At 61.0% G+C, this 27,463-nt stretch overlaps 1 protein-coding gene across 6 annotated transcripts in view; it reads left to right on the forward strand.

Annotated features, from left to right (window-relative positions):
• The first annotated feature begins 13 nt into the window (after positions 1-13).
• IGHMBP2 (immunoglobulin mu DNA binding protein 2) overlaps positions 14-27,463 on the forward strand; it is a 97,551-nt gene continuing 70,101 nt past the window's right edge. Inside the window, exons 1-15 of one of the 6 annotated variants that reach the window (XM_045486201.1) lie at positions 15-180; positions 2,388-2,557; positions 6,034-6,217; positions 6,451-6,548; positions 8,105-8,268; positions 10,721-10,921; positions 12,523-12,670; positions 14,095-14,269; positions 16,846-17,028; positions 17,342-17,460; positions 17,877-17,971; positions 18,873-18,996; positions 19,830-20,675; positions 22,880-23,052; positions 25,775-26,782. In XM_045486201.1, coding sequence (XP_045342157.1) covers positions 95-180; positions 2,388-2,557; positions 6,034-6,217; positions 6,451-6,548; positions 8,105-8,268; positions 10,721-10,921; positions 12,523-12,670; positions 14,095-14,269; positions 16,846-17,028; positions 17,342-17,460; positions 17,877-17,971; positions 18,873-18,996; positions 19,830-20,675; positions 22,880-23,052; positions 25,775-25,972 — 2,964 coding nt within the window. In that variant the 5' untranslated portion in view covers positions 15-94 and the 3' untranslated portion in view covers positions 25,973-26,782. Of the gene's footprint in view, positions 181-2,387; positions 2,575-6,033; positions 6,218-6,450; positions 6,549-8,104; positions 8,269-10,720; positions 10,922-12,522; positions 12,671-14,094; positions 14,270-16,845; positions 17,029-17,341; positions 17,461-17,876; positions 17,972-18,872; positions 18,997-19,829; positions 20,676-20,828; positions 20,885-22,879; positions 23,053-25,774; positions 26,783-27,463 lie in introns of those variants that run through there. The other 5 variants (XM_045486202.1, XM_045486203.1, XM_045486205.1 and 2 more) reach the window with 5 other exon arrangements.

Consider the following 27,463-nt stretch of genomic DNA (forward strand, 5'->3'; position numbering starts at 1 on the left):
AACCTTGTGCGTCGACGCACCGGGCCCGGCCGGGAACTCCGCCGCGCGCCGCAGCGGGACCTCTGCCGCCGCGGGCCCGGGCCGGGCGGCGGTCATGGCCTCGGCGGCTGTGGAGAGCTTCGTGAGCAAGCAGTTGGACCTGCTGGAGCTCGAGAGAGACGCGGAGGTCGAGGAGCGCAGGTACTGGGTGGACCGGTCGGGATTTGCCCTTCTGCCCCGAGTCCCGCCCGCGGAGCTGTGTGTGTGTGTGTGTGTGTGTGTGTGTTTGCGGGGGGGGGGGGGGGCTCGGCCGCCTCTGGAGATGGGACCCTGTCGCCTCCCGGGCGGCCGTACCGGTTTGGGGCCTTCAGGAAGTCCTTTCTTCTTGGCCTGGAGCCCCCACCCCCGAACTTCCAGTCCCAGGCCTTGCCCCTGCCCCCAGAGCGTCCTCAGCCCTTCTCTCTTTCGGGGCCGGGCGGGTGGGAAAGGGCGACGATGCGGCCTCCTGGGCCCTGGTCTGGGTAGGGAAAGGGCCTGGATTTGGGCGGGGGGGTGGGGGGGGGTGGGGGAGGTGGGCCTGGCTTTGGGCAGGGAGTGGGCCTGGACCTGGGCCTGGGCGGGGAGTGGTGGGGGTGGGGGAGGTGGGGGAGGTGGGCCTGGCCTTGGGCAGGGAGTGGGCCTGGGCCTGGGCAGGAGGTGGGCTTGCCTGGACCGTTACTTCCAGTTGGGCACACTCATGCTGTGTGTGCGGAAAGGGCTGTGCAAGCTCGGATGGCGACCAGCTCCCCTTGGGGAGGGTGAGGCTAAGGCTGGCTTTGGGGACAGGTGGTGCCTGAGCAGAAAAACAGGAGTGAAGGTTTCCTGGATAGAAGAGGAAAGAGAGGAGCCTTGAGGAGCCTTGAGGAGCCTTCCTGGATGAGATGGGAGGGCAGCCTTGCACCTGAGGGTGCGTGCCATAGAGAGCCCGGCTTGCTTCTCAACGCGAATATTCATTTAGTTGAAGAAGTAATAGCCAGGGCTTATGGAGCGCTCCCTGCAAATGCTCTTTCCAGACCCTCGTTCCTTCAAACCTCAGTGTTCTTCTCATTTGGTGCACGAGGAGGCTGTGACAGAGCGGTTCAGTCACTTGCTCAGGTTAACACAGGTGGAGGCAGGATCGGAGGCTAGGAGTCTGATTCCAGGGTCCGCACTGCAGACATCGATGGGTTTTGCTTTGTGTGTGGCTGTGTGACTTCGCAGGCTACGTCTCTGAGCCTTAGAGCCACCTCGCCTGTCAAGTGGGATTATTCCCACCTCATGGGTTTGCTGTGAGCACAAGATGGCCTGCTGTCAGGTGCCCAGCTCAGTGCCGGGCTTAGTGAGCACCCACAGAAGGGTAGGCATCGGTCAGGTTGAGAAGGGTCTTGCGGCTGAGCTTGTGTTATATTCCGTGTGCAGAGGCCGGCTCTCCGCACAGGTAAGAGGGTGGGGTATTCACCTTAGAAATAAAACAGCCAGTTCCTCTCTTAGCAAGATGGGTTTATTCCTTCCTCTTAGCAAGATGGGTTAATAAAACAGCCAGTTCCTCTCTTAGCAAGATGGGATTGCAGTTCTGGACATGGAATCTGTGGCCTAAGCTCTAGGCTAGTGCAACCAGGGAAGGGGAGGACCTTTATTTTGTGGAGGAAGGAGTTGGGAGGGGTAGTTTCGAACTGAAGTCCGTTACAGAAGGGGCACGAGTTCGGGAAGACGGCCGCTTCTCGCTGGCTGCGTCCAGGGGCAGTGGATTTCTTGTAGGAGTTGCAGGGTGCATCATTCCTGTTGTGGGATGGTCTGGCCCCTTTGCTGTGGGGGGTCTGTCACTGACAGTTCTGGTCGCTGACATCTGTAGGTGCAGCTCCCCCTTCTGGCCTCCCCGCTGCATTTCAGTGAGGTTTTCTCTTCGTTTTCACGGGTGGGGGGAGGGGAGGCGGGTGAATAGATAACGTGTTTTGGGTGGATTGCTTGGGTGCTGCTGCTTGGGACTGGACAGGGCAAGCCCCAGAGGTGAGGCAGTTAGGAGGCTCTGTCTAGTCCAGACGATGTAGTTGGTGTGGGTTGAACCAGGATTACGGTGGGGAGGATTGAGGCAGAGGCGGATTCGCGAGGGTGCAGTTGGCGGGGGGTGGGGGGGGGGCTACGATGGACTTAGTGACAGGTGGGAACCAGGACGTGCAGTCAGAGCAGAGCAGGGCCAGCGCGTAGGTCTACCGGCAGGAGGATGTGGGGGAGCCCGATCCGAGGGGCAGGTGTGGAGCCCCCTTGGGGTCTTACTTGGTGCCTGTGCACAGATCTTTGTGTCTTTCTCCCTTTTTCCTTCCTCCCATATGGGTGGAAATACGAGCTGATGGAGTGTAAGTATTGAACTCTCAGTGTTGGGTATTTTCCAGGTCCTGGCAGGAAAACATCTCTCTGAAAGAGCTCCAGAGCCGAGGGGTCTGTTTGCTGAAGCTGCAGGTGTCCAGCCAGCGGACCGGGCTGTACGGGCGGCTGCTGGTCACCTTCGAGCCCAGGAGATGTGCGTCTGCCACGGCCCTTCCCAGCAACAGCTTTACTTCCGGTCCGTGCGTCTGTGACGTGGGCATATGTTGTTTACTGCTCGCCTCCCGACTGCAACTTTCGCTCTGTAAAGGCTGGGTTACGCATGACTGATTGGGGAATAAAGCAACGCAGTGAAGACCCCTTAGTTAGATATTCGCCAGTCACGTGGCTTTTTGGCAGTCTAGGTCAGCGCCGTCCAGACGGCAGCCACTGGCCACACGTGGTCATCGAACACTTGAGACGTGGGTCGCAATTGCCGCAGGCATACCGTGCGCACCCAGTTGGAGATGGGGTACACAGATGTCTAGGCTATCTGAAGGGTAACCTTTTTTTTTTTTTTTTTTTAAATATTTTATTATTTATTTTTGAGAGAGAGAGAGGCAGAGCGTGAGCGGGGGAGCGGCAGAGAGAGAGGGAGACCCAGAATCTGAAGCAACTCCAGGCTCTGAGCTGTCAGCCCAGAGCCCGACGCGGGGTTCGAACTCATGAAACGTGAGATCATGACCTGAGCCCAAGTCAGACGCTTAATCGACTGAGCCCCCCAGGCGCCCCGGAAGAGTAATCTTTTGGAAACCTGACTACTTGTTGAAACAGTGTTTGTCATATATCGGATGAAGTATATCATCGTTAAAATAAGTTGACTTGTTTCCTGAAGATTATTTTTTTCACGGCTACTAGAAAGGGCAGAATTACGCGTGACTGTTGCCGTGCGTGTCTTGGGCAGCTGTGGTACAGCATGTCTCCTGTATTCCCACAGCCTCTCATGCCGAGCGTATTCGGGGCACCCTTGTGCCGGCCCTGCCCGAGAGGAGCAGCGGCCGGGAGGAGCTGGACTTGCTCTAGAAGAGTCCGCCTTGTTTTGGTGGTGATGGGCTTTTGATTTCGTATTCGGGTTTCCCAAACTCCTGCCCGCGGTTGTTGGGAGTGGTGGCTGGATTTGGAGATGGGGGGTCAAGGGGGGCTGCTGGCTGCAGTCCGGTCTTCCGTGTTCTTGTTAAGCGAGCTAGAACTCACCACTGCCTGCCCGCTGCCGACGGGCCTGGGGGCGCCTTGGCACATTTCCTCCTCGCCGTCAGGGTTGAACGTCCATGCGGGGGGTTGTAAACTCTGAAAACCAAAAGTGAAAACGCATCCAGTGGTGTATACAGTTAGCAAGCATCACGGAGTGTGATCCACAAGGTTGGCGAATGGTTCGGAAATGGGAGTCAGGGAGTGGCGGTTGGGCGCGAAAGGATCCGGCTGAGAATCTGCCGCGTAGCTGAGTCTGTGGGCCAGACCCAGGTGGAGCTTAGTTTCTCGTCTTCGGAAGAGCAGTTTTAAGGCTCAGCTTAGAAATGTAAATTCCTTTTTTTTTTTTTTAATTAAAAAATTGTTTTAATGTTTTTATTTATTTCTGAGAGAGAGAGGTCGGGGGGAGAGAGAGAGACACAGCGTGTGAGCAGGGGAGGGGCAGAGAGAGAAGGAGACACAGAATCCGAAGCAGCTCCAGGCTCCGAGCTGTTAGCACAGAGCCCGACGCGGGGCTCGAACTTGTCAACTACGAGATCGTGATCTGAGTCGAAGTCAGACGCCTATTCAGGGCACTAGTGGGGAGGTCACAGTAGGGACGGGGTCCACGGGACTCTGCCCCTGGGGGATTGTTGCCACCTGCTGTCTGTCTTTATCAAGTTGGGGAGAACACAGAGAAAAGGTTTAAGGTGCGAGTGAAACTCACTGCTTGAAGAAAAACAGCGCAGGGTCAGTGCGTCTGGTGCCTGGTTGACCTGGGGCACACACTTTCAGACACGGAATGAGTGGGATGTAAGCGTGTGGGTGGCTCTGGCTTTATCTCAGAGTGGAGTCTGTTTTGGTCGGAATGTCTCCCCTTCCAGGTGATGAAAACCCAGGCCACGCTGGCTTGGGCTAGAAAGATTGCGTTGGTTATGATGCTAGAAGGTTGGCTTCAGGGCCCACGGGAGGTCGCTCGGACTTCTCTCCGTTTCTTAAATTTTTTTTTTTTCAACGTTTTTTATTTATTTTTGGGACAGAGAGAGACAGAGCATGAACGGGGGAGGGGCAGAGAGAGAGGGAGACACAGAATCGGAAACAGGCTCCAGGCTCTGAGCCATCAGCCCAGAGCCCGACGCGGGGCTCGAACTCACGGACCGCGAGATCGTGACCTGGCTGAAGTCGGACGCTTAACCGACTGTGCCACCCAGGCGCCCCATCTCCGTTTCTTGGCTTTGCCCTGTCCTGGGGTGGCTTCCTTCTCAGGCGACACATGATAGCAGTTATAGCCCCCGTGTGCCCTCAGGTTTCTGGTCCAGCTGGACAGAGGGAGGGCCTTTTTGGCAGGTGCCAAGCAATAGTCTCACCGTGTTCAGGGGGCTCACATTTGGTCCCGTGCTCATCTCTGAGCAGTCCCTGTGGCCAGGGACGTGGCAGCAGTGATTGGCTGAGGTGTAGGTTGTGTGCTCCGTCCCTGGCATCAGGGAAGCCCCTCAGAGTCACCCGGCGGATGGGCGAGTCACCCGACAGTTACTGTGGGAAGTGGGGAAATCCGTACTTGAGTGGGCAGCAGATGACCTCTGTCCCCCCGTTGATGCTCCCGTTCTGCCTGGAATGTTCTCCTCTAGATGTGCTCGTGGCCCCTGCTTCGTTCAGGGCCCATCCTGCTTACCTGTGGCCACTCAGGGGCCCTTGCCGTACCCTGTTTCTAAAATGACACGCTGGGGCGCCTGAGCGGCTCAGTCGGTTATGCATGCAACTCTTGATTTCGGCTCAGGTCATGATCTCACGGTTCATGAGTTTGAGCCCCGCGTCGGGCTCTGTGCTGACGTTGCGGAGCCTGCTTGAGATTCTCTCTCTCCCTCACTCTCTGCCCCTCTCTCACTTGTGCATGCCACCTCTCTCTTTCTCTCTTTGAAAATAAAAAAATTAAAAATTAATAAAATGACACCCCCGTCCCTCTCCATCCCCTCCTGGGCTGCATAATTCCTTGAAACCTCCAGTGCTGACACGTGTGTCTTATTTCTAATTGGACCAGCACCTAGACCAGTGCCTAGCACAGAGTAGGCACTTCAAAAGGTTTTATTGACTGGCATGTTTGTCTTAATTTTTTTGTTAAAAATTTTTTTTAAATGTTTATTTTTGAGAGAGAGAGATTGAGAGAGAGGGGGACATAGGATCCGAAGTGAGCCTGGTGCTTATAGCAGAGAGCCTGATGTGGGGCTCGAACTCACAAACTATGAGATCACGACCTGGGCTGAAGTTGGACACTTGACTCACTGAGCCACCCAGGTGTTGTCCCTGGCATGTCTGCTTTAAATAGTTCATTGACCTCAAGTCAACTTTTGTACGTAATTTAGATGTCAGTTAAACTTTTTTATCGCTATTGATTTCATTTCTAAAGAAAGTCAACAGGGTATTTGAAATAATGCTGGAATTTATCATAGAAAATAATTCACAGTTTAACTTGGCTCAGTGTTTGTATAACCGGAGTCTCTGTTCCTGCAGGAGATATAGTGGGTCTGTATGACGAAGGCGGTCAGCTGGCCACGGGGATCCTGACCCGGATCATGCAGAGATCGGTCACAGTAGCCTTTGATGAGTCCCATGATTTCCAGCTGAGCTTAGACCGAGAGCGTGCCTACAGACTGTTAAAACTCGCCAACGACGTCACTTATAAGCGGCTGAAAAAGTAAGGGCGAGTGAGCCTGGGAATCACACGTTCTTTTTCCTTTAACGTGGCTCACTCACCCTGGCCACCTGTCCTGTGGTGGAAAGGAGTGCAGTCGAGTTGAGTCTGGAGTCGTTCGGTGCCCCTCCCAGGGGGTGGTGGCTGCAGGTGGCTGTGCTGGGACAGGGGCTCGGGCACTGAATCAATGGCTGGTTTTCACCCAGCTCCTAATTCTCGTTTTTCTCCCTGGGCAGAGCTCTCATTTCCCTAAAGAAGTATCATTCTGGCCCCGCGAGCTCCCTCATAGAGGTCGTCTTCGGTGGATCACCCCCCAGTCCTGCCAGTGAAACACGTAAGAGCCTTTTCTCCCCTGGTCGACGAGATCACTCCGGAAATACTGAGAGCAGAGTGAGCTGGGGTGTTTCAGCAAGAGGTTGAGGATGTACAGTTGGAGGGAATGTCTGTGTCTTTTTTTAAATTTCTTTGACTCCCGTGAACCGGACTCTCTAGTACTCGGTGCCAAGACGCAGCTCATTCCATCGACTTTCCAACGTTCTCTCGAGTGTTCCTAAATGCATCGTTTTGAAATGTGAGGATGTTCTAGCTCAGTGATCCGCGAAAATACGTGATGGCTGGGTATAGCGTTTGCCCAGTAGTGTTTTTTGTTTGTTTGTTTGAAGAGTCTCCGTTCTAAGTGCATTTTGTTACTTTTTCGGCATCTTTCAAGCTGCACGTGTTCTGGTCTTTTCTACGTACAGACACACGGACACGCACGTGCTCCCCTTCCTCTCCTGCACTTTCTCATACCCCTCAGTGGTCTTGAAGAGCCTCGGTTTTTTTTTTTTTTTTTTTTTTAATTTTTTTTTTTTTCAACGTTTATTTATTTTTGGGACAGAGAGAGACAGAGCATGAACGGGGGAGGGGCAGAGAGAGAGGGAGACACAGAATCGGAAACAGGCTCCAGGCTCTGAGCCATCAGCCCAGAGCCTGACGCGGGGCTCGAACTCACGGACCGCGAGATCGTGACCTGGCTGAAGTCGGACGCTTAACCGACTGCGCCACCCAGGCGCCCCGAAGAGCCTCAGTTTTGAGGGGGCTTGTTGCCTCCCCAAGCACCGCCCGCGATGTCACACTCGTCCATCTCCTGACTCGGCAGCGCTCGGTCTGTCCCTGCTGCCTGGGGTGGCGGGGCTCATTCACGCCCTCATGATGCCGTGCCAGTATCCTTTGAAGATGTGGCCGCCGTATGGTACTCCTCCAGATTCTGAAAGCGCTCACGTCTCAACATTTTATTCTGTCACCTATTTATCGAGAGGCTGCTGTGCACGGGAAACTGAATTAGAAGTTTATTTGCCGTGTTTTAAGGCGCACGCTACGTGGCGGTTATGGCAGGTGTCTGAGGAAAAGGGATGCGGTTCCAAGAGGTGGGGCGCGCTGGGACTTCGGGTCAGGTGATCGCTGCTGCTTGCCAAGCTGGTTTCAGTCCGGCCTGCCTCGACCAGGGCGCTGTGCCCGGGAGCTGTGCTCACTCAGGGGTCGGGTGCCCTGCGGCGGGTGCTGGGGGCAGAGCTGGACGCCCAGGGCCCGCTCTCGGAGCACCCGGCACACGAGGGAGATGCTTGGCGGTGGCCGGAGGCCGCGTGTAAGCGAACGGGCGTGGCTGGGTTCCGGTGAGACCGGACGGCCGAAAGCGGGCAGCAGGCTGGTTGGGGCCCGTGGTCCACAGCCTGCCGCTTCCTGTTCTGGGAGGAAGCTTCTGGAGACAAAGCAGGTGGGTTCTGTGTTGACGGGCTGATGCCCGGGGAGACCCAGGAGGCTGGTGCGCGCTTCCTTCCACCCGCACCGTCCACAGGGGGGACGCGCCGGGGGGTGCGGGGCCCCAGCCTGACCGTGTTGCCCCTCCCGCAGAGCCGCCGCCGTTCTGTAACACCTCCCTGGACGCCTCCCAGAAGGAAGCCGTCTCCTTTGCGCTGTCCCAGAAAGAACTTGCCATCATCCACGGGCCTCCTGGCACTGGGAAGACCACCACTGTGGTCGAGATCATCCTTCAGGCTGTGAGACGGGGCTTAAAGGTGGGCGTGGGCGCCAGAGCCCCGACAGGGCGAAGGGGTTCCATGTGCCCGGCTCGCGGGTGCTCAGCAGTGTCCTCGCCTGCGCTGTGGGGTTGGTCAGGAACGTTCCCGAGCGTGGACTGATTGGGCGTGGGGCTGGGCCCTGGCTGATCTCTGACGGCTGCAGGGCGCCTGGGAAGGGCACATGCTCGGGAGCATCGGTCCGCAGGGTTCCGCTCGGCGCGCTTGCTGTGACCGCGCTGTGCGCAGGCCTGTCCGTGCCCTCAGGAGCCCTGCGGTTGGTCGAGGGAGACAGACGTGTTGCCGTTAATGGGCGCACTGCCCGTGTGTGGTGCCCAAGTGACTGATTTCCCGAGATGTGGAACAGGGTGATCGTATGCTGTTATTCATGCACGTTTTCAGTGGTCCCGACGGGGTCTTTTGTCCTCGTGTGCATCCACGTGAGTCCTCGTGGGTTCTGAGCCCGTGGAAGACTTTAGAAAGTCTTTCTCGTCTAGAAACGTCACATGGTGATGAGAATTAGAGTGATAATGGTCAACGTTTGACTTTTTACGACGCAGTTCTCCTGAGCGCTCTCCGCGTGTTCGCTCAGGTCGGGGCAACCCTGGGTGCTGGGGACCGTTGGCACCCCCAGGTCCCAGAGGAAAGCAGGCACTGAGGTCCTGTGCCCCGGTCACAGTGAGTGGCAGGGCCAGGATTGGAACTCGGCAGACACGCTCCCCAGAGCCTTTGCTCCGTACCTCACGCTTCTCTGCAAGGCAGAGCTGCCGTCGAGAGCATAGGGAGGTCTGTCACGTGGTCACGGGGCTGTCCGGTGGCTTCGGTCAGGTGAATGGCACTTGAAAACTGGATGAATGACCCTTCGCTGGTGGGAAGCAGGTCTGGTGGTTTGATCGGATGCCTTCCGTTTCCATAAACGGTGAAACAGGACACGCTTGTGCTCACGCTTGGGCCCTCGGTGGGGGTGAAGGCGATGGGGTGGGGGGTGGGGGGGCGCCTGCCGCCGAGGCTTGTGTGTGTGCGGGAGGGCTCTCCTCTCCACCTCCTCTGCCAGCTGCCACGTGCTGCTTTTTGTTTTTAAAGTTTATTTATTTTGAGAGAGAGAGAGAGAGAGAGAGAGAGAGTGCGTGCGTGCCCGTGAAGGGGAGGGGCAGAGGGAGAGAACGCCGGAAGGCTTCTCACTGTCAGTGCAGAGCCCGATGCGGGGCTGGAACTCACGAACCGTAAGATCATGACCTGAGCTGAAATTAAGGGTCGGATGCTTGACCTCCTGAGTCCCCCAGGAGCCCCCGCCACCTGTGTTTCATAGTGGAGCTTCAGGTTTTTCTTTGCTGATGGAAGGCACTACAGAAGAGTTCTAGACGCAAGATTGAGCCCATCAGAAAGATTTTTCCCTCGTACCACTTTGTGAGTTGATAAAGTGATTTCACTGGTAAGAAGCTGGATGCTCTAGGGGCGCCTGGGTGGCGCAGTCGGTTAAGCGTCCGACTTCAGCCAGGTCACGATCTCGCGGTCCGTGAGTTCGAGCCCCGCGTCGGGCTCTGGGCTGATGGCTCAGAGCCTGGAGCCTGTTTCCGATTCTGTGTCTCCCTCTCTCTCTGCCCCTCCCCCATTCATGCTGTGTCTCTCTCTGTCCCCAAAATAAATAAACGTTGAAAAAAAAAAAAAAAAAAAAGAAGCTGGATGCTCCAAACCTAATAATTTCAGAGCACACTTTAATCTTTGAGTCCTTTTTTTCCCCCATTTGCCAATTATTTAACATTTTTGGTGTTTTGGTCACCAGTAGTCATTATTTAAAAAAAGCTTTTTTTTTTTTTTTTTTTATATTTTATTTTATATTTGAGAGAGAAAGAGGCAGAATCCGAAGTAGGCTCTAGGCTCTGAACTGTCAGCACACAGCCCGTCCCGTGGTTTGAACTCAACGAACCGTGAGATCATGACCGGAGCCGAAGTCGGATGCTTAACCGACTGAGCCACCCAGGTGCCCCTCAGTAGTTCTTAAGACCAAAGTTCCAGATACTGTGTCAGTCTGTGGTAATGTGTTCTTTTTTTAAAAAAAAAATATATATATATTTTTAAATATTTATTTTGCGTGCGAGAGTGTGCGCACGTGTGTGGGCGGGGGAGGGGCAGAGAGGAAGGAGAGAATCCCAAGTAGGCCCTGTGCTGCCATCACAGAGCCTGACTCAGGGCTCGAACTCCCGAACTGTGAGGTCATTACCTGAGCCAAAAATCGAGGGTTAGACGCTCCCCTGACTGAACCACCAGACGCCCCTGTAGCACGTGTCCTGTGGGGCGTGTCCACTCACGCTTGCGTCTGTGTGTGTATGCGTTGACACGACCTCTTGGACACGCTCCGATCCTCCTCTCTTGGCCTTCAAGCCTTCCGGTCCGTTTTAGCGTGAACTTGAGTGGTTAAAGAAGTCACTGAACGCGAGCCTTGCTTCCCCAGGTGCTGTGCTGTGCCCCCTCTAACGTCGCCGTGGATAACCTGGCAGAGCGGCTGGCGCGGTGTCAGCAGAAGGTCCTGCGCCTCGGGCACCCCGCCCGGCTGCTGGAGTGCATTCAGCAGCACTCCCTCGACGCCGTGCTGGCACGCAGCGACAGCGCCCAGATCGTCGCAGACATCAGAAAGGACATCGATCAGGCCTTCGTACGTCCCTCTGTGTGGCTTCTCATCTGAGGTCTCTCCCGGGAGACATTTCTGTCTGTGTTTCTCTCACTTTTTTTTGGTCTCCGTCAGCTCCTCTAAGAATTTCAAACATTAGGGGGCGCCTGGGCGGCTCAGTCGGTTAAGCGTCCGACTTCAGCTCAGGTCATGATCTCATGGCTTCATGGGTTCAGGCCCCGCATTGGGCTCTGTGCTGACGGCTCGGAGCCTGGTACTTGCCTCAAATTTTGTGTCTCCCTCTCTCTTTGTCCTTCCGCAGCTCATGCACTCCCCCCCCCCCCCCCCCGTCTCTCTTTCAAAAATGAACATTTAAAAAAATTTCAGATATCAGGGTGGCCCATTAAAAAATTTTTCCCCCAAGTTTTACTAAGAAAGGAAGGGCTGCCTGTTTTTGGTAGAGACTTGTACTCGGCATCTCGTAGGGACTCGACTTGTCAAGGTAGTTTCGTGAGTAGGTGAGGGGTCGTCTTCAAGAGGACCTCTCTCTAAGCGCCTCTGCATCTGATCTTGCTGGCTGGGTCACATCGGCAAGAAAATACCCAGCGGCCTGAGAATAAAAATTCAAAAAATATTCATCCTCCCAGTCTCTGGTCCATCTTACACCCTCCCTGTGGAAGGGAGGCAGCAGGCAGTGGGTCAGGAGGAGACATGTTTCTTCTTGCAGTTGGGGCTCTGGAACTCTGTGGTCCTGTGACTTAACGTCCGCTCGGTTTGCTCACTGTCAGCTGGCCTCATGGCCTCACGTTGGCGTGGCCTCCTCCGTGTCCCCGCCCCACAGAGCTGTGAGTCAGCCTTCCTGCGGGCCTGCGAGATAGCGGGATGGCGCACGGGATGCCAGCGTGGGCCCAGCAGAGGTGGGGACGAGTTGAAAATATGTCATTCAAGGGTACCGGTGGTGTGGGAATGTGCAGCGATGGTATTTCCTCCGTTGCAAATGCGGATGATTTCACTTCTTGTTCCTGTTTAATCAGTGCTTTCGGGATCTTCTTCTCCGTCAGGGAGGCGCAGTAAAACCCCTCCGCCAGCCCTGGAAACCCTGTGCTCCAAAGCAGAAACCACAGATAAGGAAGGATGTCTTTTTTAGTATTGCAGGAAGTTGGGGCTTAGCTAAGCATTTTATGGGCCCGGGAAGACCTGTTACTCCCTTGGCAGATGTGGAGTGGAAACTGGCGTGAAGCCTCTCCTCTGTAAGCAGCGAAAACCCAAATCCTGGGCTGGCAGGTGCTCTTTGTTGCGCGGGCGTGTGCGGCAATTCCGTGCAGGGTCGGGCAGGGCCCAATTTCCGGTTTTGTGTGAGCTTACAGTTCAAGACACCGTCTGCTTCGAGGACCTGGCCTTTGTCTCTCTGCCTCTGCCGGTGCAGGTGACAGCAGCTGTAAGGCCACAGAGGGCGTCAGGTGCTCGGTCACCTGCGTGTATCTGTTTGCTCCGTCAAGAAAGGTTTTTGACATCTCAGTGCCCCTCAAGGAACTTCATGCGGTGGACCCGCTGGTTGTAAACAGAAGCGCTTTGGGAGCGAGAAAGAGCTAAGCAGGTGCAAAGTCATGTCCAAATACTTACGTTTTCTTGGCTTTCCTTTGTAGTTGAAGAACAGGCAGACCCAGGATAAGAGAGAGAAGAGTAGTTTCTGGAACGAAATCAAGCTGTTGCGGAAAGAGCTGAAGGAGAGGGAGGAGGCCGCCATGCTGGAGAGCCTCAGGTCGGCAGCCGTGGTGCTGGCAACGAACACAGGTGAGGGGGCCGTGCGCCCTGCTCTCGGGGGCCCCCCTCGACGGAGGCGCGGTCCCTCCCACGGGCTGCGGGGGGCAGGTTTGCATAGAACCGTCCATCGGTGTCGGGTAGGGTTCCCAGGGAAGCCTTCGGGCCTGCGGTCTTCCTGTAAGGAGGTTTCTCAAATAGGTACGGGGCACTCACGCTCCCTCTCACGGAGCCAGCTGGCGTCTTCCAAGGAATCTGTTCGTTGAGTCTACGTGATTGCATTTGTAGGTCTAGCGTTCACTCTTTCCCCTTCTTTGACAGTGTAGCATCTCGGGCGACCTCACTTCTTTCCTTCCTGGTGTCGGTAATTTGACACTTTGTCAGGACAGTGATTAGCGGGGGCGTCCGGGCTGTGCAGGCCCGAACCAGCCTTCCAGCAAGTACCGTAGAGTCAAGTGCCTCCAGGGGCACCTGGGTGGCTCAGTCAGTCGGTTAAGCGTCTGACTTCCGCTCAGGTCATGATCTCGCGGTAGGTGAGTTCGAGCCCCGAGCACTTGTCGGTCTCCATGACTGCAGGAGGAAATTCCTTACAAAAAATCGCTATGTTATATTGAGGTATACGTATAATAATACCCTATAGGTCGTGTTTGGTGGTGGGTTGAGTGTCTGACTTCAGCTCAGGTCGTGATCTTACGGTTCATGGGTTCAAGCCCCATGTCGGGCTCTGGGCTGACAGCTCAGAGCCTGGAGCCTGCTTCTGCTTCTGTGTTTCTGTGGAGAACCCTAACTAACACAGGGTTTGGTTGGTTTAGTAGCCACTGGGTGGCTCAGCTGGTTGAGCGTCTGGTCTCGGAGCCGTCCTGTGCGATACAGGTGGTGCCCACGTTTGTAGATGAGAGAGGTTCAGGGTTGGGGGCCCTGCCCGGGCTCACTGCTGTCTGTGGGGGTTGGCGCGGGGCCCAGGTCATCCTCACACGTGAGCTCTTGCCACGGCACTGCTGTTCCGAGGAGGAGCCGGGGCTGTGCTTTTGTGCCGTCAGACACACGGAGGCTTCCCCCTGGATGGGCGTTCAGTTAACTGTTCAGTACGTCTGGGAGAGCAGCAGAGAGGGGAATTAATTAAGCTCGGAATTCAGAAAACGATACAGAAATAATACTTAGAAAAGAGACGCCCTTCCGGGGACTTGGGCCCAGACCCAAGGGGGAGATCGATTCTGGTGATTGGACTGTGGGAGTGGCCCTTGGCCAGGGGCCCGCTGCTCACACTTAGACGCAGGTGGGCTGGAACGGGAGGTTTCTCGTGACCTTCCCCGTTTTTATTCTAAGACGCCCAGTCCTTCTTACACAGTCTTCATGCCAGGCTGGGTTCTGAAACCCCCGGCCTGTCGCGGCCTCGTCCGGCGTGGGTGCGGCCTCTGGCACCTTCTGTGAAGGCTCACGGTTCCGATTTCCACCAGGCGCCTCTCCCGACGGCCCTCTGAAGCTGCTGCCCGACGGCCACTTTGACGTGGTGGTCATCGACGAGTGCGCCCAGGCCCTCGAAGCCAGCTGCTGGATCCCCCTGCTAAAGGCCGGGAAGTGCATCCTGGCCGGAGATCACAAACAGCTGCCGCCCACCATCGTGTCCCCCAAGTAAGTCCCCTGCCCGCGGTGCTCCTCGGCCCTCACCTGCCACCCCTTCCGTCTCTCCTTGGGCGCAGTGGCCCTGACGTGCCCTCCTGCACGTTCCTGACGACAGCCCCTCGCGCCCATTTATGTTTTTAGTGTTTATTTTTGAGAAAGAGAGTGCGTGCGTGAGTGAGCAGGGGAGGGGCAGAGAGAGAGGGAGACTTCGAATCCGAAGCCGGCTCCAGGCTCTGAGCCGTCAGCACAGAGCCTGACGTGGGGCTCGAACTCATGAGCTGGGAGATGATGACCTGAGCCGAAGTTGGACGCTTAACCCACTGAGCCACCCAGGCGCCCCAAGCCCTAGCACCCGTTTTATTGCGCGAACTTGTTTAGAGGTCAGGCGATCCCACCGTGTGCTCCTGAGGTCGGGGGTCGTGGCCACCACACGCCTGTCTGTAGCGTCAGACCCCGGCGCCGTGGCCGGTCGTGCTGGTGGCACGGAGCTTCTGTGGCGAGGCCGGCAGGCCGATGTGCCCGTTCCCGCCAGGCGAGCCTTCCTGAGCCGAGGGAGGCGCCCCTGTGGGCAGGCCGGCTGGCCTCCGGGTTCGTTGGCGCACGGCCTGGCACGGGTTCTTCCAGTCCTGACCTGTAGGCGTGTCCTTTGACCTGGGCCACAGGGGGGTCTCTGTAGAGACACAGCAGTCCCTGCCGTTGCCGAGCTGCACTGGTCTTGCCACCTCTCCCGCACTGCTTCGGCCACACCGGCCTCTGTCCTTGCTGTCCCCGTCTGGACGGCTCCTTCCCGGACCCTGGGTGGCCATGCTCTCCCTCCACTCAGTACTTTCTCAGATGAGCCCACTTCGCGGGCTCCCGTGACCACCCCGCCTCAGCGCGTCCCCACTGCCGGCGGGTCCCTGCCCGCCCCCCGCCTCAGCGTGTCCCCACCCCCTGTGGGTCCCTTGTTACAGCTGCGCGTTCTTGAGCGCTCTCTGGCGGCGGCGCGTGTCTCTCTGTCCGTTCCCTGGCTGGTCCACCCGGAATGGAACTCGTGTGCAGCCGGGACCCCAGCCAGCACGTGGGTATCTCTGACCCAAGTGCGTCTCTAAGTGCGCCCGGGACTGTGGCCGCTCCAGCCACCCCTGAGGCGGGGGGACAGGAGACTCCCAGAGCCCGGTGCCGGGGCTCTCCCTTCACGCAGGGGGCTTTCTTCTTGTCCCCCTGCTGCCTGAGCCCGGCCCCTCCTTCGGGGTGAGTGTGGATGGGCCGCGCTTGACCGCGGGACGCTCCCTACTTGTTCTGAGGTCCAGCAGCCCTCGGAGATGTGGGGGATGTGCCCGCACCACGTCTGTCGGGGGGAGCCTTGCCGGAGGGGGGTGCGGCCCCCGGAGCGGGGGCGGGGGCGTCAGGTCAGGATCCCTCAGAGAGAGAGGGCGTCCCATCCACGCGGTGTGGCTGGCAACCGGGGACTGCGTTTGGGAAGTTGGTCGTGGCCGGGGAACGGCCCCCGCGGTGGGAGTCAGCGTGCAGACTGCAGGACAGGAGCGGTCTGTTCCGGGGTCCCTGGGGGTCCTTGAGAGACAGCGTTGTCCTCCACAGACCGTTGTGGGGAGAACGTCTGGAGCTGTGCCCTTGGGAGCAGGGACCCTCTTGTGTCTAGGGGGCAAAGTGTCAAGGGGGGACACGTGCTGGGTGCTTCCGTGTTTGCCGTTGGGACCGGTGACCACTTCACTCGTTTCTCTGGCGTTGTTTTCGGTGGACGCCTTTGTTACAAAAGGTTAAGCGCGAGATCTTACGAGCTTCCGGGGAAGGGCCCCCGAGCTAGAATGAGTAAGTGTCCCCTGGCTTTAGTGTCACCCACGCGGCGAGAGCTGTGGTTAAGACGGCGGCTCCAGAGATCGCTGGCTGGGCGGCCTTGAGCTGCTCCCTTAACCTCTCTGGGTCGCACTCTCCTCCTAGGGAAGGGGCAAACGCAGCGGTGACCCCTGCCTCAGGTTTTGTGGGCGTTAGGTTGACAAGTAGCAGGGGTGCAGAGCGGCACCTGGGACACAGGAAGCGCCCAGTGCGCGTCAGCTGTGGCTGTGCTTAGCAACGGATTACTTGCGGCCGAGGGTATCGGCTGTTGCAAAGTTGACCCGTAACAGCTCGCTGTTGCCGCGGACGAGGTAGGTTTGCGTGGGTTCGTCGTTCCGCGGTTCTGGAGATCAAAAGTCCGAAGGCTTCCTCGGTGGTTCAAATCCGAGCGTTGGCAGGGACGGGTTCCTTCTGGAAGCTGCGGGGGACGAGGGGCCGCCCCCTTCCCTGGGGGCCCCTGCGGAGCCGCCGGCAGCGACTCCCGCCCTCCGGTCCCGTCTTCTCTGCCCTGAGCCTCTGAGGAGGAGCCCGTGGCGGCCTCGGGCCCACCTTAGCTTCGCGCTCGGAGGGCCACACATTCGCAGGTCCCAGGCTCGGACCCGGGCTTCTCTGGGGGCCGGTGTTCAGCCGAGCACACCCTTCACTTCAGGCGGGAACTTGGGCGGAGCCGGGTCCCGAGGTTTGGGGGCCGGTGTCAGGCGGGACGGGGGGAACCCAGGCGCCCCTTCCCGGTTCCTCTCTCGGGGCAGGGCCGCGGCGGCGGGCCTGGCGCGCAGCCTGATGGAGCGCCTGGCGGCGGAGCAGGGCGCGAGCGTGGTGCGGACGCTGACGGTGCAGTACCGCATGCACCGGGCCATCATGCAGTGGGCCTCCGAGGCCCTGTACCACGGGCGGCTCACGGCCCACCCTTCCGTGGCGGGCCACCTCCTGCGGTGAGTGACCCGTCGTGCCCTCCCCGGCCCGCCCTGCCGGGTCCTCGTGCCCCGGAGTCCCCTGTGTCCCCCGAACCACGCGCCGTGAAGACTTCAGAGTCACCCCCGAGGCTGCTCTCCGGGAGGGGGGAGGGGCCTGGCCCTGGGGAGCTCCGTCGGGGCGTGCGGTCTCCGGGGCTCCCGGGGCTCCTCGTCCTCCGGAGGGAAGGGCCCGCGCCAGACGGGGCGAAGGGAAGCGTCAGTCCTGTCGGGAGGGCCCCGGCTCTGCTTCGTTGCCCTGGCCTCACGTGTTCAGCGTCCGCCCGCGGTGCAGGGACCTCCCCGGGGTGGCCGCCACGGAGGAGACGGGCATCCCCCTGCTGCTCGTGGACACGGCCGGCTGCGGGCTCTTTGAACTCGAAGAGGAGGACGACCAGTCTAAGGGGAACCCTGGTGAGCCTGCTTGGGCAGGGCCAGCCTTTGGGTTTGGACGGACCCTGAGCTCCTCTGTGTGGAGAGCAGAGGGCCTGTGATTGTGGACCTTAGTGGGGAGGGGGGGGGTCCCCCGGTGAGCTGCGGGGTTCCAGCCGGACGGGAGTGCGCGGTGCCCTTCTCAGCGGGTGGCACTGCTTCGGCGAAGGAGCCGCCCGGGAGGGTGAACGGGGTGGTCCCTGCTCCCCCGAGGTCCCAGCCCGCCGGCTTGCACCCAACGCCGCGGGGCCCGCATCCTTGCTGGCTTCAGCCGGCCGGCCTGCGACCCGGCAGTGCCCCAGGACGACGCTGGGTCCACTGGCTGGGGCGAGCAGAGTCCTGAAGAAACCGGCACCCACGAGGGCGTGACCTGGACCCGCGGCCTGCTTGCTCCCCAGGCGAGGTGCGTCTCGTCAGCCTGCACGTCCAGGCCTTGGTGGAGGCTGGCGTCCGAGCGAGCGACATTGCCGTCATCACACCGTACAACCTCCAGGTGCGAGAGGGCCCCCTCTGCCGGTGTCCGCGGGCTGCGGCTGACGGGAAAGGCGGGATTCACGTGAGACCATCTCACGACCGGATCCGGGGCTCACGTGACCTCAGCAAGAGCCTCTGTCTGTCTGTCCGTCTGTCCGTTTTACTTGCTCTAACGTGTCTGCCCCGTCCTGATGTCACCCTTTGTTGGCTTTGTTTTCTGGCCAGCTTCCCGGTAGCCCTGTCCGGGGGCGCTGTCCTTACGGGGCGGCCCCGGGGACCGCCTGACCCTCCACGGCATCTCCCACAGGGTCTCCGCGTTGGATCTTCTGCGTCGGGCTCGGGTCCCCATCCCTGAGCTGGTTGCCGTGGCTGGTGCGGGGTCCTTGCCCACCTCTGGGCGGGGGCGCTGGCTGTGCTTCCTGGGACGAGCGTGGGCGGACAGGAAGATCGGGGTGCCGCCTGGAGGAGGGGTGGGGGTGGGCCGGCAGAACGACCCATGCTCACTCCTTTCTTTTCTGCTCACGTGTTCTCTCTTGGCGCCTGTGGGCTTATCAGCAAAGCCCGTCTTCTTTGGTGGGAAAGATGTGGCCACGGCAGGGTGTTGTGGGGTCCGTGGGCGGGCTGCCACCCCTTCCCGGCGTGTGGACACCACACCAAGGGGCGTCTGAGGCAGGTGGCTGTCGTGAGCCAGAAGAGCTGGTGTGATGTCAGTGCTGGGGCCTGGGTCACGTCCGACCTGTTCACGTGCTGCCTTGTGCGTTCACGGACACCTGTCGGACAGCGGCTCCGGGGCTCTGCCGGGCTTCCGTGCAGTGGTTTTGGTTCTGCAGGCTGAGGCCCTCGGCGGAGTCCAAGGGCGGAGTGTCGGGGCCGCCCTGGCCTGAGCTGCGATGGGGACGCGGCCTTGCTTGCTGTTCCAGGTGGACCTGCTCAGGCAGAGCCTCGCTCACAGGCACCCCGAGCTTGAAATTAAGTCGGTCGATGGCTTCCAAGGCCGAGAGAAGGAGGCTGTGGTCCTGTCCTTCGTCAGATCCAATAGGAAAGGTACGCGGGGCTCAGCAGACTCCTCTGGGGAAGCACAGAGGCGGGTCATCTGGGGGGTGCGTACCAGATTTCTGCTCCGGGCTGTGCAGGGCGGTGCGAGTGTGGCCTCCGTGAGCTCAGCATCGGGCGAGAGGCGGGCGAGAGAGCAGGCAGGCGTGGGGTGCAGTGAGGCCCTGACCGGAGCCGCCGGGGCTGGGAGGATCCCGAGGGGCTGCCTGTGAGCTAGGTGTTGCGGGGGTGGGTTGGGGGGGGCAGAGCTGGAGGCTGAGCAGCGTGCAGGTGCGGGCGTGCTTGGACCACCTGGCATCCTGCCCCGGGGGCGGGCGGCGGGGCTGAGGCACAGAGCCTGGCTTTTGGCCTCGAGGTGCAGTTGGCCTCAGGGCCTGGTGTTTCCGCCACTGGGGCTTGTGGGTCCTCCGTGTGGAGGGCGTGTGGGACCCTGAAAGGGCTTGTGTGGGCTTCGTAAGGCGCTTTCAGTGGAAGGTCGAAGGCAGACAAGAGAGGTGGGGTAGACGGGGGTCGGGGACGGGGGAGAAGCTACTGGAGCATCCCCCTCGCTTTCCCGGGTCTCTGCTGCAGCCACCCCCTGGGCTGGGCGGAGGGAGGAGCCCGTACTTGGAAGTGACCGACGGTTTGGGGGTCCCACACCCGGACCGGGTGCCGTGGAGCCAGACTTGGGAAGCCGGGGTCGGGCAGCGGGGAGTCTGCGCAGGCATGATGTCCCGGCGGTCGCCGGAGGGGGTGTCGGCTGATCCCCGCGGTGGGCAGAAGCGCTGATTTCCTGTTCCTCAGTCTCGGGTCTGCTCGGCCGCTCACTCCTGCCTCGTTCGCAGGCGAAGTGGGTTTCCTCGCCGAGGACCGGCGGATCAACGTGGCGGTCACCCGCGCTCGGCGCCACGTGGCGGTCGTGTGCGATTCGCGCACCGTTAACAACCACGCCTTTCTGAAGACCCTGGTGGATCACTTCACGGAGCACGGCGAGGTGCGCACGGCCTTTGAGTATCTCGATGACATCGTCCCCGAAAACTACTCCCACGAGAGTTCCCAGGGCCACGGCCAAGCTGGTGCGAGGCCCCGGGGCCCTGCCGCGGCTGCCGGGAAGCCTCCTGGAAGCCGGCCGCGGGAGGGGGTCCGGGAGGCCCGGGCGGCCGCCGTGCTGCAGCGGAAGACGCCTGGCGGGAAGCCCTCGGGCCCTGAGGCCGGTTCTCAGCCCAGCCTCAACGGAGGCGGCCTCTGCCCGGAGGCCGCGGACGGCAGAGACCGCGCGGACCGCTTCAGGGCCGAGATAGCGGAGTTTGTGGCGAGTGGGAACACGCGGCTGGAGTTTCCCGCGTCCCTGAACTCACACGACAGGATGTGGATCCACCAGATAGCGGAGGAGCACGGGCTGAGGCACGACAGCACCGGCGAAGGGAAGAAGAGGTTCATAACCGTGAGCAAGAGGGCCCCGCCTGCCCCGCTGCCTCCAGCGGGCGGCCCCACGGCCCCCGGCCCCACGGAGGCGGAGCCCCCTCCCGGGGAGCAGAGCGCCCGGGACCCCCTGGATCTGAAGGCTCTGCACCTGGAAAGGCTGCAGAGGGAGAAGAGCCGGCGGGAGCCACAGGCCGAGCAGGGGCAGCAGGCCTCGCGCTCAGGGCCGCGCAAGTTACCGGAGAAGAAAAAGAAAAAAGAAGCAAAAGGTAAGCGAGTTTACCCGAGGAGAACACAAGCTTGGTGTCCCCTTAACGGGGGCATTTGCCCCGTTTGAAATCCCCCACCCCCTCCCCCAGAATTGGGACTTCCTCTTGGTGCCACGGCCCTGATTCCGCATCCCGCGCCTTGTTTTTAATCAGTTAGGTGTGAGCTCCCCGAGGGCGGCGATTGGCCACAGTGACCTCTGCCCCCCGGCTCCTCAGGTGGGGCTTGGCAGGTAGGCAGCCGACGGGGTGCAAGAGCCAGGAGTAGGGGACGAGGACGGCAAGCAGGAGCCCTCGGGCAGTTACGGACCCCCGTGCGGGCGGCAGCCTCGTTCACTCACAGCCCAGCTCGCACGTCCACCGTCCCGGGTCCCTGTCCCAGGAAAGGGGCCGCCTGCATCCTGCGCTGCCCCGTGGGGCTGTTTGCTCTGCCCCCGTCCCGCGCAGTGGTGGGGCATCCACGGGCATGACGTGGATTTCCTGCAGACTCTGGGTAAAGTCGTACTCCTGCTGTTGTCCTCTGAGCAGGGCCACGGAGCGTTTCCTTCTTTCACTGAATTCCTGGGAGCAAAGCCGCGTGGGAATCACGAGCGTGATTCCTGGTCTGTGAAAGCACCACAGAGCGGGGGTGCAGCCGATGTCGTTCTGGGGGACTTAGCGGCCTCTAGGTGCCCGGCCGTGTGCTGGGGAGCGAGGTCAGCCCTGCTGCCCAGGAATGGGTGTTCTGGCAGAGGATGGAAATGTCAGGTGCCTCTTTAAACCACACCAAGAAGGTGCTGAGTGCCGTGCAGGGCAGATGCTGGGACGAGATGACAGGAGGACCTGGGAGAAGGTGTGTGGGGTGGTCAGTTGAGGACGGAGCGTCCTGGGGAGACTTTGCCCCACGTAGGGGACGGTAGCACCGCTTAGTTTTGGAGCGTTTCTTCAAGCCGCCTCCCGATTTCGCCTTGCCGCTCAGGTCAGAGCGTGACCCAGCAGGACAGGTCCCCAGAGGCTGTGCTGAGGTCCCAGCAGCTGAGAAGCAGAGGCCAGTCTGAGCGGGCCCCTCGGGCCATGGCTGGGGGCCCCCGCGGGGAAGGGTGCCACTGAGTGATCAAGGGCTGCCTGTCCCTCTGGAGGGCTGGGGGAATGACAGGTGCTCAGGCCCGCGGGAGAAGCGGTCAGTGCTCTGTTGATGAGATCTCATTTTCCGGTTGGGGCCTGAACACCGTCTGCCTGGTCCCTGCAGCGTGTCCCTTTCCCGAGGTTGCCAGTGAGCAGCCAGCACCTTCTCGGGCCTTCTCCGAGCTCCCCTGGTGCTGCTCCTGGGGCATCAGCACATCTGGCCCGCCTTGCCCTCCGTAGAGCTCGCCTTCTATCACGGCCCGTGTGGGGGGACAGGGGAGGGGCACGTCCCCCTTCGCAGGTGGCCCTGCCCGGAAGGGTGGCAGTGGCTGCAGCGGGGGCACTGGGAGGCCCTGTGGTGTACCGGCTGCCCCCCCGCCGTCCCCTCTGAGGCTGACCTGGCCCGCGTACCTGGCCCCGCGGTGCGCCTCTTGTAGAGAATCTGCTCGGGGAAACGGCACGCCGCCTCGCCTTGTCTGTGCCCGTCAGCCACATAACTGACGAGAGCCACCCGGTGGTGCCCCCCCGCCGTGTTCCCTGCGTGTCTGTCTCTGCGTGTGCGTTTGTGGTGGGGGCGTGTGTCCCACAGAGTTACGGGTGCGTGTGACCTCGTGTTCTCTTCCACTCGTGAGCGTTCCGCAGGAACTTTCCAGGACTTGTGCGCACCTGGTCAGGAAGCTTACGGCCCCCTGGCGCTGGGGCCCGTGACTGCGCCGTGGTTCACCTGGCCGTCCCGGGTACGGCAGCGTCCATTGGGCTTCGGTTGTGCAGTCGATGGCATGAGGCGCGTTCTTGTCTTTAAGTGTGCGCTCAGCGAAAGAGGCTGTGCTTTTCGGAGGCGCTCTCCCTGGGCTGCCACGCCTTCCGGGGAGTCGGCACGGCGCTCGCACCTCCTGGCAGTGACGGTTACTAGCTCGCTGAGGAAGGGCCACCCCGGGCTGGACGGACGCCGGGCTGGACGGAGGGTCATGGCCTGTTCACTGAGCCCGAAGGCAGGAAGCTGGGCAGAGCGGCTCCGTGGGGGTGAAGGTGGGTCCAGCGGGGGAGTTCTCGTCCTGCTTCTGTGTCCTTCCCCCGCGTGAGTGACGCTTTTCTTCCCCTAGGACACGTGGCCATAGACTTGCCCGGTGAGGAGGACTTCGACGCCCTGGTCTCGGCCGCCGTGAAGGCCGATAACACCTGCGGCCTTGCTAAGTGCACAGCCAGCGTCGCGACCCTGGGTCAGCTCTGCCTGCACTGTGGCCGCCGTTTCTGCCTCAGCCACCACCTGCCGGAGGTGCGCTGGCCCTCCTGGGGCTCGGGGCGGTGGGTGGGTGGGTGGGTGGGGGGACGGTGGGGCTGTGTCTCCGGGGCTCGGTCCTGGCCAGATGCGCTCCCGACAGAAAGGGTGGCGGGTCACGAGCACGGAGTCTTTTAAAGCGGACGCAGACCTGGGCTCGGTTTCTGACGCGTCACGTTACAACCCAGCCGGTGGGAGTTCCGGGCAGAGAGGATCTTGTTTCAGCGCGTTTGGGGTCTTTCAGTGGGATAGTAGAGGGGGAGCTGGGGCCTCTGGCCCACGGTCTGAAATGGGCTGGCTGCCTGGCTGCTGCTTCATTCGTTCCTTGAGCAGGAATGGCTGGGGATCTCCGCCCCGGGGGGCATGGGCCGTGGGGACCTGGGTGTGAGAGCAGTGGATGGTGTCGGGTGCCGAATGTGTGGAGGGAGGGCCTCTGGCAGCAGGGGTGGGGAGCCGGGCCGGGGAGGGCATGTGGGCAGGCCCCCGGGGAGGGGGCACATGCATGCAGCTGGGAGCAGAGCAGGGGGCAGGGGGTCAGGGGTGGAGGCTGAGAGGGCCTGGCTCTGGAAGCTGCGGGGAGCGTTGGAGACCTGGCCGGGGTGCGGAGGAGGCCGCCGGCAAGGCTGGGAGGTCCTGGGGCCTCCCCTGGGGCGGGCAGTGGAGGGCGTGCAGGGGTCCCCTGGGCCCCTGGGCCCCTGAAGTGGTTGTAGGTGACGATGAGAAGGGGAAGGAGGGCGCACGGTGGCCCTGGGGTTTCTGGTTTGGGCCGTGGGAGGAAGGCAGTGGGGCTCTTGGAGGGAGAGGGAGGGGCAGGCACGGGAGGGATCGTGGCACCTGGGGCATCACTGTCCTGGGCCACCTACGTGGGGGTCCTCACGGTGTCCCTACGCTCTGGGTCAGGGCTTGCCCGCAGGGAGCTCTGCTGCCTCCGACCCTGGAAAGGGCCTCCTCCCTCCCCTCTCCCTCCCTCTTTTCCCCTCTCTCCCCCTTCTCCCCCCTCCCCTGCTCTCTCCCACCTCCTCACCTCTCCTCCTCCTTCCCCCTCTCTCCCTTTCTCTACCCCCTCCACACCTCTCTCTCTTAACTTCCCCATCTTTCCCTCTCCTTCTCCCCCCTCTCCCCCTCTTCTCCCACCCTCCCCCTCCCCTTCTCCTTCTCCCCTACTTCCTCTCTTTCTCACTCTTCCTCCCCTCCCTTCCTCTCTTCCTCCCCCCTCCCCCTTCCCTTCTCTTCCCCTCCCCCCTTTTCTTCCTTTCCCCCCTTTTCTTTTCCTCCCCCTCTTCCCTTCCCTCCTTTTCTTCCCCCTCCCCCTCCTTTTCTCTTCCCCTCCCCCCTTTTCTTTTCCTCCCCCTTCCCCTCCCCCCTCCCCCTCTCTCTCCCCTCCCCCCTCCCCTCTCCTTCGTCTCTTTCCCTCACCTCCTCCCTCGTTCTTTTCCTCTCCCTCACACCCTTCCTCCCCTTCGCTTCCCCGCCCCTCCCCCCCCCCCCCGCACATGCACACTTTCTCCACACGCACGTGCACACACGCACGTGTGCAGTCTATCGATGCCTGTTGACAAAGTGTATGGTGTTTTAGAAAGATTTTCATCCAGAATGTTTAGAAATGGCCAGATGCCAGGTTTGGGAGGCCAGCGTGCATTAGTGGCACGGCCTGTGCTGGTCCCTGGTGCTGGGCGGTGGGAGCCCGCAGGGGCGAGTGGACCGTGCAGTCCCCGCGCCGTCCGTGGAATAGCCCGTGTGAGCACGGATGCTGCTGCGGGCCGGGCCGCGAGTCTGTCTGCTCTGAGCTGCTCTGCGGGATGAGGCCCAGGGCTGGGTGGCAGGGACCTGGCCTCAGAACCCGCTCTGTCACCTGCTGCCCTTGTGACGTGGGCAAATTCACTTTCCCCAGCCGTCACCGAGGTGCCGGGAGGAGCAGCAGGCCGGCGTTGGGTGTGGAGGAGGAGGGCCGGGCCCGAGGGCCACCCGAGGGCCACCCGGAAGGGGCAGGAGAAGGGGACGCCCGCCGAGTGGGGAGGGGACAGGCGCGGCACAGGGGTGTGGTGGGCTGTGCACAGTGGGCTGGGCGAGCCGCTGAGCTGTCTGTTCTGGGGCCTTGCTGAGTCCAAACTGGGTCCCACCCGGCGGTTCCCAAGGAGGCAGCCTTCATTTGTGCAACGGGGAAGCCCAGGCTTTCCAGAAGAAGCCGTGACTCGCACACGTGGCACCGTGGCCTCGGTGCCCGGCGCTGGGGAAATGCTCAGGGGGCTCCTTCTGTCTTCCTTCTCCTTTCAAGAACAGAAGGGGTCATGTCAGAGCGTCCTCGAACCGCCGAGGCACGTCCTGAGCTGATGCACGTTTCGGAGCTCCTGGGACGGGCCTAGCATTGGGGTCCGGTTAGGGAAAACGGCCTGTCGCCCGGAGCAGCCTGCTCGTGCTTTGGCTGCATGCTCGTGGAAAGGCGGTGTGGCTCGTGGGGGCTCGCGCTCTGCTTTCAAATGCCACTGCTGGTGGCACACACAGGTGTGACGTCCCCCTGTCAGAGGACAGCGTGGCTAAGCTGAGGGCGGGGCTGGAGGCTGGGTGCGGGCGTTCCCTCCGGCCCCCCCAGCCCCGAACGTGCAGGATCTGGGTTCAGGAAGGGTAAGGAGCCCCCCAGGACCTCGTCCGGGGGCAGCAGGCAGAATCACGGGGCCTTTGTCCCCACTTGGCTCAGCGCCGACTGCTGTGTGCCCCCCAGATCCACGGCTGTGGGGAGAGAGCTCGCGCCCACGCCCGGCAGAGGATCAGCCGGGAAGGAGTCCTCTACGCCGGCAGTGGGACCAAGGACAGGTCCCTGGACCCAGCCAAGAGGGCCCAGCTCCAGAGGAGGCTGGATAAGAAGCTGGATGAGCTGACCAGCCAGAGGAAGAGTAAACGGAAGGAAAAGGAGAAGTGACGGGCTTGTGTCTTTGAAAGAACGGACGAGGCCGAGCATGGCTGCCTTCTGCTTCCTTGTGGCTGCTCCCCGTGACAGCGTGCAACCCGACCCACCTGCCTGTGCCGCGGCCATGTGGGGCTCGGGATCTGGGGGAGAAAGGGTGGGCTCTTCTAACCTGACGGGAGGGTGCCTGGGCATGTGGTCAAGGCCAGGTAGCCCTCTCCCCGGGCATGCCCACACCCTACGTCCTCCCCGTCACTGCCAGGACCATCGCCCGGTGCATTCTCTCCTTCCCGGTCAGAACTGAACCCCCCCCCCCCACCCCATCTGAATCTTGGGGTGTTGCCACGAGGGTCAGTAAGTTCCGTTGGAGACGTGCCTCTGTGTCCCCTGCCCGGGTCCGATGCCCCCTCAGGCTTTGTAAAAGTAAATCCTGTCAGGGCCCGGCCGGCTTTCGGCCCATCAGAGTGAGGGACAGCACCCGAGAACTCAGCACGCCTGAGATGGGCTCTGAGAATGTTCGCTGGGGCGCTCCTCCCGCACGTCCCCCTGCAGCTGGCTCACCCTCGTCCGTCCGTCCGTCTCCTGTCCCCTGTGGCTCCCGTGAGCCACCCTGTCCCGCGGGCGGCAGACACAGCTCGGGCTGCACCTGCGAGGCCTGGAGGGCCCCTTGCGTGTGGCCTGTGCGGGCCCTGTGTGGGAGGAGGTCTCTGCCAGCTGCCTTATTGAAGAGAGCCTCAGAGGCACGTCCTGTTTTAGTCCCGGGGTGTTATTTGTGTAAACGGGATAGAAATTATTTGAGAAAACAATAAAGACATACGCGCATCACCCGGTGTCTGTTACGTGTTCACGGGGAACATGCTGTCCCGTTGGCTCAGCGTCTCTTTCGTGGAGCGAGGGGCCCAGAGCTCAGGGTGAGCTGACGTTTGCTCTCAGCTCTTGGCCTCCAGAAGGCAAGAACTGCACTCTGAGCGAGGAGGGGGACGCGCAGGGCCACTGCAGGGGTGGGGGGGGAGCTTGTCCCGTTAACAGATGACAAGAGGAGGAAGAAAATCCCCGTTCTACTTGCCTTTCTACCGGTTGGGACGAACGTTTGAAATCGGGAAGGTCGGGGAACCAGGCCGGGCTCCGTGGCAATGCCGTGGCAGAGCGGCTGCCCCCGAGGGAAGAAAGAGGGAGGTGCCAGAGATGCTGCCTCCCTGGGGGCCCGGGGGTCTGCCCTGTGGGCTCAGAGCTGCCTCCCCCTCACGTCCACCCACCTGCTCTCGCCCGACTCGCGATGTCCTCTGCCTTCCTTCCACCGGCCCCCCGGCCCCCCTCGCGCAGACCTCGCATTCTCTGGCCCTGCGTGCCGTTCGTGTCTCGGCCTCCCTGACCGGGCGTTCGAGATGTCTGTGTCGTCCTCAGGGGCCTCCTGGGCCTTATCCCCGTGCCGCTGCCCCCCCCAGCGCCGTTTATTCAGCACGTTTATTGCCTGTGTCTTCGGCGCCAGGCCCGCGTACGTGGGCC

The sequence above is a fragment of the Leopardus geoffroyi genome, chromosome D1, assembly GCF_018350155.1.
Source record: "Leopardus geoffroyi isolate Oge1 chromosome D1, O.geoffroyi_Oge1_pat1.0, whole genome shotgun sequence".
In the NCBI taxonomy this organism is placed as follows: domain Eukaryota; kingdom Metazoa; phylum Chordata; class Mammalia; order Carnivora; family Felidae; genus Leopardus; species Leopardus geoffroyi.